We start from the raw sequence: 12,727 nt of genomic DNA, 5'->3' as shown, positions 1-12,727 counted from the left end.
GGACAGAAATTTCCTGCACAGTCACACAAGACAAGAAGGATTGTTAATTTGTCGACAAGCATTTTTTATTGTTTTAAGACAACATTTTTAATGTAGTTTTACATTTTAAATTGAAATAGCTCATGTATGAAATTGTCCTCAAAGTCTATACCCTATAAATAAAGTTAATATATTGTGTTTTGGTTGCTTTAAAAATCTTATTCCAGTTATTTCCTTTTAAATTAACCAAAATACCAGTTTGGTTATGTAACAGAAGCATAGAGGTGGCTTGGATCAGGCGATGCTCCTGTTCTAACGGCGCTGTAAGTCACTGCTGCATCACTTCCCCGAACCTGCGATGAACACAGTGCAGCAAATAAATGACTGCAGATTAACACAATTCCCCACAAATGAGAGATTTATATTAATATTCTGTGCAGCTTCTTAAAATATAACCTTATATTCAGATAATGTACCTGATTGTTGTTCTTCTTTGGGAGGTTAATTGAAGCATAAGAGATGGTTGCATCAGGTTCATCCTACACAAAGACAAGAACCCTAAATAACTGCACAGGAATGTAGTCAGATATTAGGTGATTTCCAACATTTAGAAACTTTCATTTCATTTATTTAGACCAGTTCTTTTTTAAGTCTGGGTGTTTTTGAACATGTGATTTATTCCTAAAAGCTTGATAAAAGGGAAAGACATGAAGCTTGGGTAGTTAATGGAGGATAGCGGTGCTGTGGGAACTTACTGGATCCTGGTTCACTTCTGAAGCAGACTGAGAAGCTGCAGGGGGTGAGTTCACTCGTGTTTTATTTCCTTCAAAGAGCAAATGCAAAGACATATTTTAGTATTTATACTAAACCTATTCATGTCTTCAGTCGGATATCACACCTTTATTTTTCTTCCTTTTCATGAAAAACCCGACAGCTAACAGGAAAGCTGCCAAAGCGACAACTATGACGACGTAGACCCACCACAAACCTAAAAATAGGAATAAACTTTTTAACTTCATGCAGTTTTATACATATGTGGTACAAACATGTATATATTATTCATGCATTCATTGTATAATCTTAAAAGACGAAATGCTTAATTCAAAAGTCAAGACAAAGAGAAACAAAGATTCCTGACTCACCAGATGGTTGTTCTGCCTCATTGTTTTCAGGTATTTTATTTTTCTTCCCTATTTTCAGAAATTTCATGACATTAAAACATGAAGGCTAAATTTATCAGCCTGAGATTGTCATATTACATTAGTTTTCTCACCTGTAGTTTGAGCTCTGAAGGAAAACTGCTGCTGCTTTCCTCCAGACTCTCCTGCTTCACATTGCAGTGAATTATAACGGCCCAGATCATAAACATAATGTGAAGTTTTAAAGGTGACTTCAGCAGCACAAGCAGAGTATTTTGTCTCCATATCTGTGTTATGTTCATCAATACTTTGACCCTTTAGAAGCCACTTCACATTGTGTTTACATGGATCATTTGGTATAACAGAACATTTTAGCTTCACCTCTTCATCGTCTTTCTGTTCAGTAACTGTAGGAGGAAAACAGAGACCTGAGGTTAGCTGGTGACTAAGCTGAGTACTTGGTTAGTATTTGGTATAAGGCTGAGAATACTGACTCACTGTTAACCAGAGACAAAGCGACAGTGTGTCTGTTCTCCTTCTGGTCTGTCTTTTCAACTTGTTGGCAGTAATACGTCCCAACGTCGGCAGCGCTGACCCTCTGAATGATCAGAGAGCAGTTTGGTGAGACTCTCAGTCTGTCTGCTCTTTCTCTGGCAGCCTGAGTTTGATTCGTCTGACCAAACTTAACCAGATCTACTGCTGATCTCTCAGCTGATTTACTGAAGAGCCAGTGGATCCGTAAGCAGTGAATCGGACCCATCATGTTTTCACAGGCCAACTGGACGTCATCTCCTCCTCTCACGATGACAGAAGAAGAACTTTGCTTTGTTACTGCAGAGAAAAGCAACAGAAGAAAAACAGCTAAAAGTAGAAAACATGTCGACACAACAGGAAATGTAACAATTTTACACCAATAACAAGAAAACTCACTTCATTTAGGTAAAATACAAAACATAAAGCAGGAACATTAATCCTCACCTGTAAACTTCAGTGCCAGAATCAGACATAAAGACAGTTGAGCTGATGTGAACTCAGTCATTCTGTTTCTTGGACGGTTTGTCTTCTCTCTGCCTGAAGTGTCAGTTCATTTCTGCTGAACTGCAGGCTAGTCGCCACTTCCTGAATTTCATGTTCCTCTTCCGTAGTTCACTTATCTCTTCCTAAGATGCTTTTGTTTTTCTCACCCTGTTATATATTTAACTCTGATCTCAGTGAGGCTGACAAACATCTGAACAACACAAATTAAATTTGTGTTAAGAGGGGAATGCTTGTCTTTTTCAACCCGTCTCTCTTGCTTCTATGCACCTACAGCTGAATCACTGAGTGCCTTTAAATCTAATTTCCAATTATAAACGGAGAAAGTGCGCCCTCGCCTGTTCAGAAAGGTGTATGTAACGTTAAAGTTACTGTCCCTCAATGGAATATACAGTAGTCAGTCCCAGTGGCTGTTTGACTCACGGTTTAGCCAATGTGCTTCCTGGGTAAAAATCCAACGAGACACGAGGCCCAAACCGCACCGTAATCTGTAATAGCGGATTACAGATTAAATCTGACAGTTTCCTCATCAGTTACAGAGAAGTTCATAACTTTCCACAGCTTAAAGAGAAGAATTATTTTCTCCAACTTCATTATCAGGATGAAAATATTTCATTATAAGTCCTCAAGGTGTCAAAGTTTGCTGAAAACACAGATGAATTCAATTCAGATCCATAAACAAGCAGAAAAAGTGAGAGCATGTCGTCTGTGACTGGAAATGTGTGTAAAAAAAAAATCACATTTGTGGTTTTTCCCTTGATTCTTTAAAAACTTTAAAATACTCAAGAAAAAACAAAAACTAAATCACTTTGATCAGACCTAAAGTGCTCTCAGATGTCATATTTGGTTAATCTAATTATCTGCTTAGAAATCAATAATTTGATTAATATTCAGCTGTTTTCAGGAAATGTTGAAATTTTTTTAAGCAGTATATTCAGATTTTGTTAATTTCTGCCCTTAGATCTGTTAGTCAGTGTTATAATGCATTGTGAACAATACTTTCATCAGTAACAACTGATAAAAACCCAAACTAAGAAAGCAGGTAAACCAGAAGCAGTCACTATTACCTGGATACATATTTATTCTGTTATTGGATCAATAAACGAAGAAGTTCTGGAAAAGCATGAGAACAGAGAAGCTCAACTTCCTGTTTCTTTCTATTTAAAGATGATCTGTTGAAGAGTTTATTCTATTTTTGAAAGTTGTGAGAAATGAAGCCTGCTGATCTTTAGGCTGCCAGGAAATGACCCAGGAACATTTCTAATAATAGAAACACAAAGTTTTATATTTTATATTAAATACCTGTTTTTCATGTAATTCTCATACTTTTTGTTTCAATAAAGTCTAAGAAACATAATTAATTTGTTGTGTTTTTTTCCCCTCTTGTTCCTGAGTTTGATTTTTTTCAGTACCTCTCATCACCACTAGATGTCCTCGTCCTTTCAGGACCAGCTACTATTAGTTTAAACATTCAGTTTTTAGTTACTGGAAGAAAATTTATTTGGTAATTAAGTGAATTTCGTTGCCAGAGACCCAGAAAACTGAAGTCCTTGGAAGCCATATTGGTTAATTCCGTTATTTATCTTTTTTAGTGACTTATTGACTCGTTATTTAAAGTTTCACACTGGAACACATTGTTGCTTCTCCTTCAATATCTACAGAGCTCTTAACTGTGGGAAAGAGCACACAACTCCAGATTGCGCATACACCCAGTTTACATAGAAACAAAATGCAGCTGTGAGTTTTTCAGGCAACATTCAAGTAAGAAATTATATTTTGTAAAGATGACCTGGGATTGTATTAACTAAAGAGAAATCATTTGTTTTCATGCAGTAATGTGGATCAGAAGCCGTTTGAAGGATGGATGGAGTAAAGAGGTTCTTTAGTGTTTTTTCTGTGCAATATCAGTATTTAAACACTTTTACTGTCAAGAATGCAACACGGAAATTCCCGTGTAAACTATTTTATTCCACAGTTAAATGCAACAAACATCAGCGATGAAACAAACATTTTATTTATCAAATCCAGTGATAAATAAAAGAAATACAAGATTTCATTCATGAAACTACGCAACTGAAATAAATCACACCAGCATCCAGTTAATATCTTAACAACAGTTTAACTTTGTGATAAATAAGGTTTGGTTTTCAGAAGCAAAGTGTTTAGTTTCTTGCTCATGTGATTTTCTGACGGTTTGCGTTGAGGCTGTCAGGAGAATCGACCTTCACGGAGCTGTAGGTCACCGAGTCGCCTGGCTTCTCATCGTCCTTAACGAGAGCACAGATTCAATCTGATCTCATCAATGTGTCACTGTGAGCCTGACATTTCAAAATGTTCTAACATCACGCAGGAAAGTGAGTAACAGCAGCCGCCTTCATATCTACTGGACATGAAGCAAGACATCCGATTCACAGACGTTCAGGCCAGCAGCAGTTCTGCTTTTTCAGATCCTAATTTCATCATAGAGCTCAACAGAAGGAAACTTACCCAAGTTTTACTTTTTGCATTTTCTGTGTGGCAAATGGTGGCGTAGGGCACTTCATCTTCAGGGTCAACCTAAACAAAAAGAAAACTTTTACTAACTGACACAGATTCACAAGACAACAGACACGACCCGGAGATTTCCTTTCAGTCGGCTGAAGGTCACTGAGTGCAGGACGCATCCATGTTCTAATGCATTCAGAAGAATTTAACAAACAATTTATACATATTATCCTCCTGCAGAGGCGACTAATCACGTGTGAATAAAATTCATGCAAAAATTCTTCAGTCTGAATAAAACAGAAACACTTTCTACACTTCTCTTCATTCTCCTTTCTGCTCTGTGTCACAAAGTCAAAGTCTTAAAATGTGTTTAGTTGATTAAGAAAATGAATAAAGGACATTATATGGTACATTATAAAGTAATGCCAACATTTTTCTGAAAGCAAATTCTCACAGTTTGCTGTGAGGCTATCAAGAAAAACCAAAGCTCAGTTTGTGGTTTCAAAACTCTCAAAAATATTCTATCATAGTTTTTTTTTTATTTAATGTTACTTCAAAGAGATGCTAGAAAAACGTTCAGAGTGACCTCAGTGCCCTGAAGGTAGTTCCTCCTCCCCCACCTGTTGCTACATTCTGCTGGTGTGTCACCTTTTTCCGCTATTACAGAAACAGAAATATTTCTGTTTGGAAATCATTCTGGTTGTGAAAAACAAAAAACAAAACAAGTTCTGGTGTGGAAACCAAAGGAACATCATGTTTCAGCCTTAATGAAGCAACAATGTTTTAGAAATGTAACTGTGATCATCAATATGCAATATCATTTTCAGCATAGGGCTGCACAGTGGCGCAGTTGGCAGAGTTGTTGCCTTGCAGCAAGAAGGTTCTGGGTTCGATTCCCGATCTTTCTGCATGGAGTCTCCATGTTCTCCCTGTGCATGGTGGGTTTTCTCTGGGTACTCCAGTTTCCTCCCACAGTCCAAAAACATGACTGTCAGGTTAATTGGCCTCTCCAAATTGCCCCTAGGTGTGAGTGTGTGTATGGTTGTGTGTCTCTGTGTTGCCCTGCGACAGACTGGTGACCTGTCCAGGGTGACCCTGCCTCTCGCCTGGAACGTTAGCTGGAGAGGAACCAGCACCTCCTGACCCCACTGAGGGACAAGGGTGTAAGAAAATGGATGGATGGATGGATTTTCAGCATAATTCCTAAAGCGACACTTTAGTTTGAAAACAAACAGGATTTAACCTTTCAGTCCTGTTGATATTGGATGAGTTTGCAGGTTTGGTTGTGAACAGAAGAGACACTACGGTGGCCAAATATGGCCAAAAACCTTTAGGTCACTGCTGCAGTAACCAGTTTGTGTAAGACTGACTGGTGATCCCCACCAGTGGGCTGCTGAGTTCAGGGGAAACATTCTCACCGTGTCTGGACCGCTTCCAGGATTAGACAGAACCGCAGCAGAGTTCAGGCTCTGCTCCTGGCAAAGTGCAAAGAAAAGGAAGTTTAAATCTCCACACAACGAACAATGTGACCTGTGCAGCAAAATTCAAAATGAAATGAACAAACTCACCACATCCTGAAGAATTAATGATCTTTCCTCTAAAAAATGGATCAAAATTACATTTTAGTTCCAACAAACAACTTTCTGGGAACGATTCATTTCTTCTAAAGCCAAAGTTTTCTCTCACCTTCCCTTCGTTTGCACAGAGTGATCACCAGAATAGTTATTATTAATGCTACTGAACCAACAGACACGACAATGTATAACCACAAATCTGCAAACGAAAGAAAGAGAATAAAAGTACAACGTAAACATGCAATCATGTTTTTTTACTCATGCATTTAATCAGAAACAGAAAAACATTTTCAGGATAAAGTGAAATATAACAGAGATGCGTTACTCAATGGGGTCGTTGAAGTGTTTTTGAATGCAGGCTCTGTTTCGTTAGCTTCGCTTCTTTCTGCATTTGTTATGCTGACATCACTGCCTGTTAAAATTAAATGTGTTATTATTGTTTGCTATATTCATGTGCATTTCCTCTGACTTGTCGCAGCTCTCTGTAACTCACCGGCAGACTGAGGGCTGAGGGGAAACAGCTGGTCTCTTTCTGTGGAATCATCCTTCACTTTGCAGGAAAACATCTCTCGATATTCCGGTTTGTTCTTGAGGAAACTTTCAGGAATAACCGCAGTAATTGAACATCTGGACGTCTTCATGATCATGGTGTCCTCCACAGCTTTCCCCTCATACATCCACTCCACCGTGTGTTTGCACATTTCATTTGTTGCGACGAAGCAGGAAAACTTCACCTGATCGCCGTCTTCCTTCTCCGTCACTGGTGAACATAGCGAATGATTGTTACATTAATTCCTGAGGTTTAAATGTTAAAATGATTAGATAGTTTAAACAACTTGCTTGTTATGAGAAACAGATGAGCATGAGCGTCATCATTATGATTGATATGTGAAGTTCTGCAGGTGTAGAAACCAACATCCTCATGTGAGACGTTCTTTATGACCAGAGAGCAATCAGCCGCCACCTCCAACCTTTCCATTTTTTCAGAAACCTGTCTGTCTGTAGAGACTGTAACTGATGAATCTGGTGAATTACTGAAGAGCCAGTTAGTTTTTTCACATCTATCCAGTTCATCTCTCATGTTATCACAAGGCAGAGTGACATCATCTCCATCTCGGACAACATATCTGGGTGAAAACTTTCCTGTGATTTCTGTTGAAAAGAAAAAAAATGCTCAAATCCTAACTAGAAATAACAAAACTTGTGTGTATTCTTGAAAATTTCTCGTTTTCTTACCTGTAAGCTGCAGAACCAGAACCAGAATTACAAACATTTTAATCCACTCAGGTTCACTGTGTCTCAGTTACTTCTTCTATCATCTACGTCTTTGAACTCGGGGTTTCTGAGCCCATTTCCTGTGACTTACAACACCTAGTTTCCTCAAACATACTTCGTTTTGTACATTGCAAAACTTATGTAGGTGGAGCTCATCATTTTTTCAGGTTAAAATCTTAAGAGTCAGAGGATTGCTGAAGAAAAATAAGTTGTGGTAACAGTGAATCTGAAAAGTTCATATTAGTTCAGTTAAGACGTATAACAGCAGGTTGTAGAGCAACATGCTGCTCAGACGTTGGACTATGATGAGAAACAAGGTGTGGTGCAGAAAACCATGAAGAAGAAGAACATCATGACCCTCTGATGAATCTTTAGATGACACTGTGTTTCCAGAACCAACACTTCCAGTCACAAACTCGTTCTGTTCACAGCATGACGTTTATTAAAACATGAATGTAAATGGATAAATTAGTTGAAATGTATGAAATGATTCATGTAAGTCTTGTCTATTTAACACATGCCTGGATCAGTGAATATTTAACTTTTCCTTGCTTATCTTCAGGTCACAGATTGAGTCCCTTTGTTTGAATATGCTGTAAAACTGGTGAGCAACGTCTGCAGCAGCTGCTGCATGGTTGGGATATCCAGACGCTCCAGCTGGAAATGAAGAGAAAATGCAGCTTTCTCACACAGTTCTGCTTTTTAAAGTCTGTGAATTATGATATTTCTGTTCCCACAGTATGAGACTGCAACAAAACTCTGCCCACTTTAATCATCTAAGGTCAATTCTCAGGAAACATGCTGTTATTATTTAGAATAAAACAGTATAAACTATTCATGTTAATCACTGCAGTTTCAGTCACATCAGTGGATGATTTGAAAAAAGGATTTTTTAAACAAAGTTAGTAGCATGATTTGTTTTAACTATAATTCTGCATTGAAGATGCAAAATGACCATTTACGAAAATGGTCATTTTCGTAAATGGCTGCATGAACCAGCAGGTCTGCAGCTGGTTCATGCAGACTATAAAATCAGGACTCAACTTTGACACAGATCAAAGTGTCAGCTGTTAAAGAAATCATTAACTATCTGCATTGTGTGAACTTCTCCTCCATCTGTCCAGCCAAACTAATCCGATTCTCAGTTGTTTTCCGTTCCAGCTCTCACTCCGACTGCCAGAAGCTGATCTGGAGCTCTGGACCTGTTCAGAGTCATGGGGGTTTTAGATGTTTTCCTCCAGCTCTCCTCCACCTCTTGGTTGGTGACTCTGGCTCTCCTGCTGCTGGTCTATTTCATTTCCTCCAGCTTTAGTTCTGGAAAACCTGGGAAGGAGCCGCCGGGACCGAGACCACTTCCTCTGATTGGAAACCTTCTGCAGATTGACCTGAGCAGACCGTACCACACGTTCCAGGAGGTAAGCAGGTCAATACCGGCTCATTTCATGCCAGTTCAATTAATCCTGCTTATGTAACGGACTGAAGCTTGATGGAGTCATGAAAATCCTAAAGATTTACAGCCAAAACAAGTGAAAGTTTTATTGTTAAAACCTTCACTAAAGCATCACTTGGTATGTTTAGGGTTGTTAGTGATGGATTTAATGCTTTAGCCTCATTAGCTGGGAAAAGCTTTGTGCTCAATACGTATATTCTTTACCATCTTCTGATCAAACTTATTGGTTTTGGTTGTTACTATTTTTAGCTTAATTGTGGATCAAATATCTTGAAGATGTTTCCTATCTTCTGCAGACGAGGCTCCAATGTGACCTTGAACTAAACTTCCCATTTGTCACACAAACTTGATCAGTTTCTTCCTGTGTTCAGTTTTCTAAGAAGTATGGATCAGTCTTCACTGTGCATCTTGGGCCCCAAAAAGTGGTGGTTCTGACCGGATACCAGACGGTGAAGGAGGCTCTGGTTCAGCACGACGAGGAGTTTGGAGAGCGGGATTCATTTCAGATTTTACATGACTTCAACAAAGGGCATGGTGAGGAGAGGAAGCCTTTAGTGATCTGTGCTTACATCTGTCTAAATCATCTGTCTAAATCCTACACCTGATTTTATTTTAGGGGTTTTGTGGTCGAACGGTGACTCTTGGAGAGAAATGCGACGCTTTGCTTTGACAAACCTCAGAGACTTTGGGATGGGCAAGAAGGCGTGTGAAGACAAAATCATTGAGGAGTGTCAGCATCTCATTGAGGTTTTTAAGAATTTCAAAGGTAAATTTAATCATTTTTATAAAACAATTCAGTGCAGTCTCATGAAAAACAGTAGAAATAGTTCCTTTCAGATTAATATTGTCATAAAGTTGCAAAGACCTGCATGTCCTGCATATATACATTTTTAAAAAGTTGTGACTTCTGATGCGTATTGTTCTGTTTTCAAGTTTCACCTATGATGAGAAAAACAGTGATCTGTTCTGCCTCATCACAACCTGTGCAACATTAAAATACTTTTAGTCCCTTGTAGGCTAAACAAACCACCATCTCACCCCAGAGCAGTGGAGAAATTAACTACTGATGCTGCAGCTGGAGGAAAACTTTGTTTCTTACAAAACCTTTCAGGAAAATAAAGAAAAGTCTGAGTTTAAAATGTGAAGTCACGCTGTCTGGTTGAAGTCAGTAAATCTTCTTGGTTCGTTTTACTCAATATTTACCAAAAGAACCACAGAGAGATGAAGGATGGATAACCTTTTAAAAACCAGCCTTTTGTTCTACGCTTGGCTTCGTTCAGAAGATCTGGACCTTCAACTATTGAGGAACGATTCATTCATGATGAGATGAAACATTTAAGTGTAACAAAACAGCAAAAACAGCAAAAACGTTTTTTTTTCTGCCGCTATAACCTCCAATTATTTCTACTTTCCCTCAGGAAAACCTTTTGACACAATGCAATCAACTAACTACGCCGTCTCCAACATCATCTGCTCCATGGTTTACGGCAGCAGATTCGAATACAGTGACCCAGAGTTCACATCGATGGTGGATCGAACCAACAGGAACGTCCTGCTCACCAGTTCTCTGTCCATTCAGGTGTTTAATGCAAAGACAGCAACATGCTGCAGGGTGGAGAAATCATTAACTTATATGAGAACTTCTTCTTTGAAAGCTGTACAACATGTTCCCACGACTCTTTAAATGGGTCACAAGGAGGAAGGAGTTCATAGAAACGGCTGCAGCCAATCAGAAACAGAACTTCGCCCTCTTCAGGCGGCTAAAGGAGACGCTGAACCCGGACATGTGCAGAGGCTTCGTGGACGCCTTTCTGGTTCGCAAGCAGAACCTGGAGGTTTGCTCTTTCAGATGAAATTATGTTAGAGTTCATCAGCTCTGACTGAATCTGCTTTGCCTGCACATTACAGTTTATCGTTACTGTTATTGATGAGATCAACACATATTTTTCCAACGTCCAAAATGCAAAAAAGCCAAATTCCAAACAAAATACGTACTCTGTTTTATATTTTATCTTCTATGCCTGGTTTTTTAAAGCATTTTTTTTATTTCACCTGTGACAGTTAAAGCTGCATGACAGGAATGTGCAGAATCATAATTGTTTGATCATTTGCAGGCATCTGGTAATAAAAACAGCCACTTCCACAATGAGAACCTGTTAATGACGGTCACAAACTTATTCAACGCCGGGACTGAAACAACATCCACCACTCTGAGATGGGGGCTTCTCCTCATGGCCAAATATCCAAAGATACAAGGTAAAAACTTTACCCCCATCACAAGAACAAGTTGTTTTAACAAAAGTTTATACTGAAACACCGATGCTGCAGTGAAGAAGTTATCTTGATGCTTCCCGTCTCCCAGACCGGGTCCAGGAGGAGGTGAGGAGGGTGATAGGAGATCGGCAGGTTCAGGTTTCAGACAGGAAGAGTCTGCCGTTCACCGACGCCGTGATCCACGAGACACAAAGACTGGGCAACATCGTTCCCACCTCGCTGCCTCACAGAACCACCAGAGACATCACGTTCCACGGTTACTTTATCAAGAAGGTCAGGCTGGAAAAAAATGAATCTGAATTTAGATCAAACCAGAAAAAGCTCATATGATGTCACTTTGTACAGTAATTCTGCAGTGAGGTCTCAAATTAGATGGTTTAACAGGTCTAAGAACAGAAGACATTTTTGGTGTGTTGGAGAAGTTATTGGTCTAAAATGTTCAGGATTGTAGCTGCAGAGGATCAGACCAGCTGCTGCTGCTCTACAGTCTGTGTGAAATCCTGCAGAGAGCAGTTTGAGATCCGGTTTATTTCAGGGAAGATGATTTGCAAACAGGGATTTGGTGCTGAAGCTGGACAGCCAGAGGACTGAGGCCCTCTGGTGGATAAAAAGAGGAATGCACAGAAAACAACATTTGAAAATGTACCTTTGGGAGTGATTATGTCTGTTTTCTCTGTACATGCCTCGCTAATTTTGATTAAATCAAAAATATTTTGTTTCAGCAACATTTCCTCTGTCAGTTATGGATTCAAGAACCTGGAATTAGTTTGTACTATTTCCAAAAGACTGGATTGTCTGACTGAGAAGTGTAAAGCAGTTTGTCACTCTTAGCAGGTAAAATGTCTGCTCTGTTTCCGTATTGTGTCTGCTGCAGGGAACCACAGTCTATCCCGTCCTGGCTTCCGTCCTGCATGATCCCAGTGAGTGGGAGAAACCCCACAGCTTTCATCCTGCTCACTTTCTGGACAAAGATGGCAAATTTGTAAAGCGTGACGCCTTCCTGCCGTTTTCTGCCGGTATGTGTCGGTTCAGGAATCTCTCTGCTTTTCGACAGGAAGCATCTTACGTTTTCCTCTTAAACTCTCCTTCAGGTCGCAGGATCTGCCTCGGAGAGAGTTTAGCCAGGATGGAGCTGTTCATCTTCTTCACCACCCTGCTGCAGCACTTCCGCTTCACTCCGGCACCGGGAGTCAGAGAAGACGACCTGGACCTGACGCCACGCGGAGGCATCACTCTCAGCCCTGTGCCTCATCAACTGTGTGCCGTTTCTCAGATGTGAAGAAGAATCAACTGTTCATGCAAAGCCTTATTTTATGAACCTTTATGTCTAGAGAACAATCTCAAAAACTATATTTGTGAAACAGACACTGTTCATGCTTATTAATCAATGAATAAAAATCACGCAATGAGTCTAAATAAGTCATAAAAAAGGATTTAATGTTCCATGACATGTGGCTAAGCTAAGCTTATTCCAGAATGTGATAAACCAGCAAAATGATTAGAATTACAAAGAAGAA

At 39.5% G+C, this 12,727-nt stretch overlaps 3 protein-coding genes across 3 annotated transcripts; 1 reads left to right on the top strand and 2 right to left on the bottom strand.

Moving 5' to 3' along the window:
- Positions 1–29: 29 nt before the first annotated feature.
- LOC103457200 (uncharacterized) lies at positions 30–4,005 on the bottom strand. Its single transcript, XM_017302081.2, has 8 exons — positions 2,097–4,005; positions 1,617–1,949; positions 1,253–1,525; positions 1,122–1,169; positions 878–967; positions 735–802; positions 456–518; positions 30–332 (listed from the first exon to the last, which is right to left on the bottom strand). Exons 1-8 carry the CDS (start codon positions 2,155–2,157, stop codon positions 243–245), a joined length of 1,026 nt encoding a protein of 341 aa, XP_017157570.1. The 5' UTR covers positions 2,158–4,005; the 3' UTR covers positions 30–242.
- Positions 4,006–4,100: 95 nt separating this feature from the next.
- LOC103457199 (uncharacterized) lies at positions 4,101–7,575 on the bottom strand. Its single transcript, XM_081602344.1, has 9 exons — positions 7,448–7,575; positions 7,052–7,363; positions 6,705–6,971; positions 6,537–6,623; positions 6,324–6,410; positions 6,206–6,234; positions 6,056–6,112; positions 4,641–4,709; positions 4,101–4,420 (listed from the first exon to the last, which is right to left on the bottom strand). The coding sequence occupies exons 1-9, from the start codon at positions 7,482–7,484 to the stop codon at positions 4,328–4,330; spliced, it is 1,038 nt and encodes a 345-aa protein (XP_081458470.1). The 5' UTR covers positions 7,485–7,575; the 3' UTR covers positions 4,101–4,327.
- An 874-nt stretch (positions 7,576–8,449) lies between these two features.
- On the top strand, positions 8,450–12,727 carry LOC108165743 (cytochrome P450 2K1-like). The gene is made up of 9 exons (XM_017302063.2): positions 8,450–8,901; positions 9,308–9,470; positions 9,553–9,702; positions 10,355–10,515; positions 10,592–10,771; positions 11,051–11,192; positions 11,299–11,483; positions 12,085–12,226; positions 12,302–12,727. Exons 1-9 carry the CDS (start codon positions 8,701–8,703, stop codon positions 12,487–12,489), a joined length of 1,512 nt encoding a protein of 503 aa, XP_017157552.2. The 5' UTR covers positions 8,450–8,700; the 3' UTR covers positions 12,490–12,727.

This window comes from Poecilia reticulata, chromosome 21, assembly GCF_904066995.2.
Source record: "Poecilia reticulata chromosome 21, P_reticulata-male-v2, whole genome shotgun sequence".
NCBI classification, from domain to species: Eukaryota; Metazoa; Chordata; class Actinopteri; order Cyprinodontiformes; family Poeciliidae; genus Poecilia; species Poecilia reticulata.
This window is presented reverse-complemented; position numbering and strand designations above follow the sequence as displayed.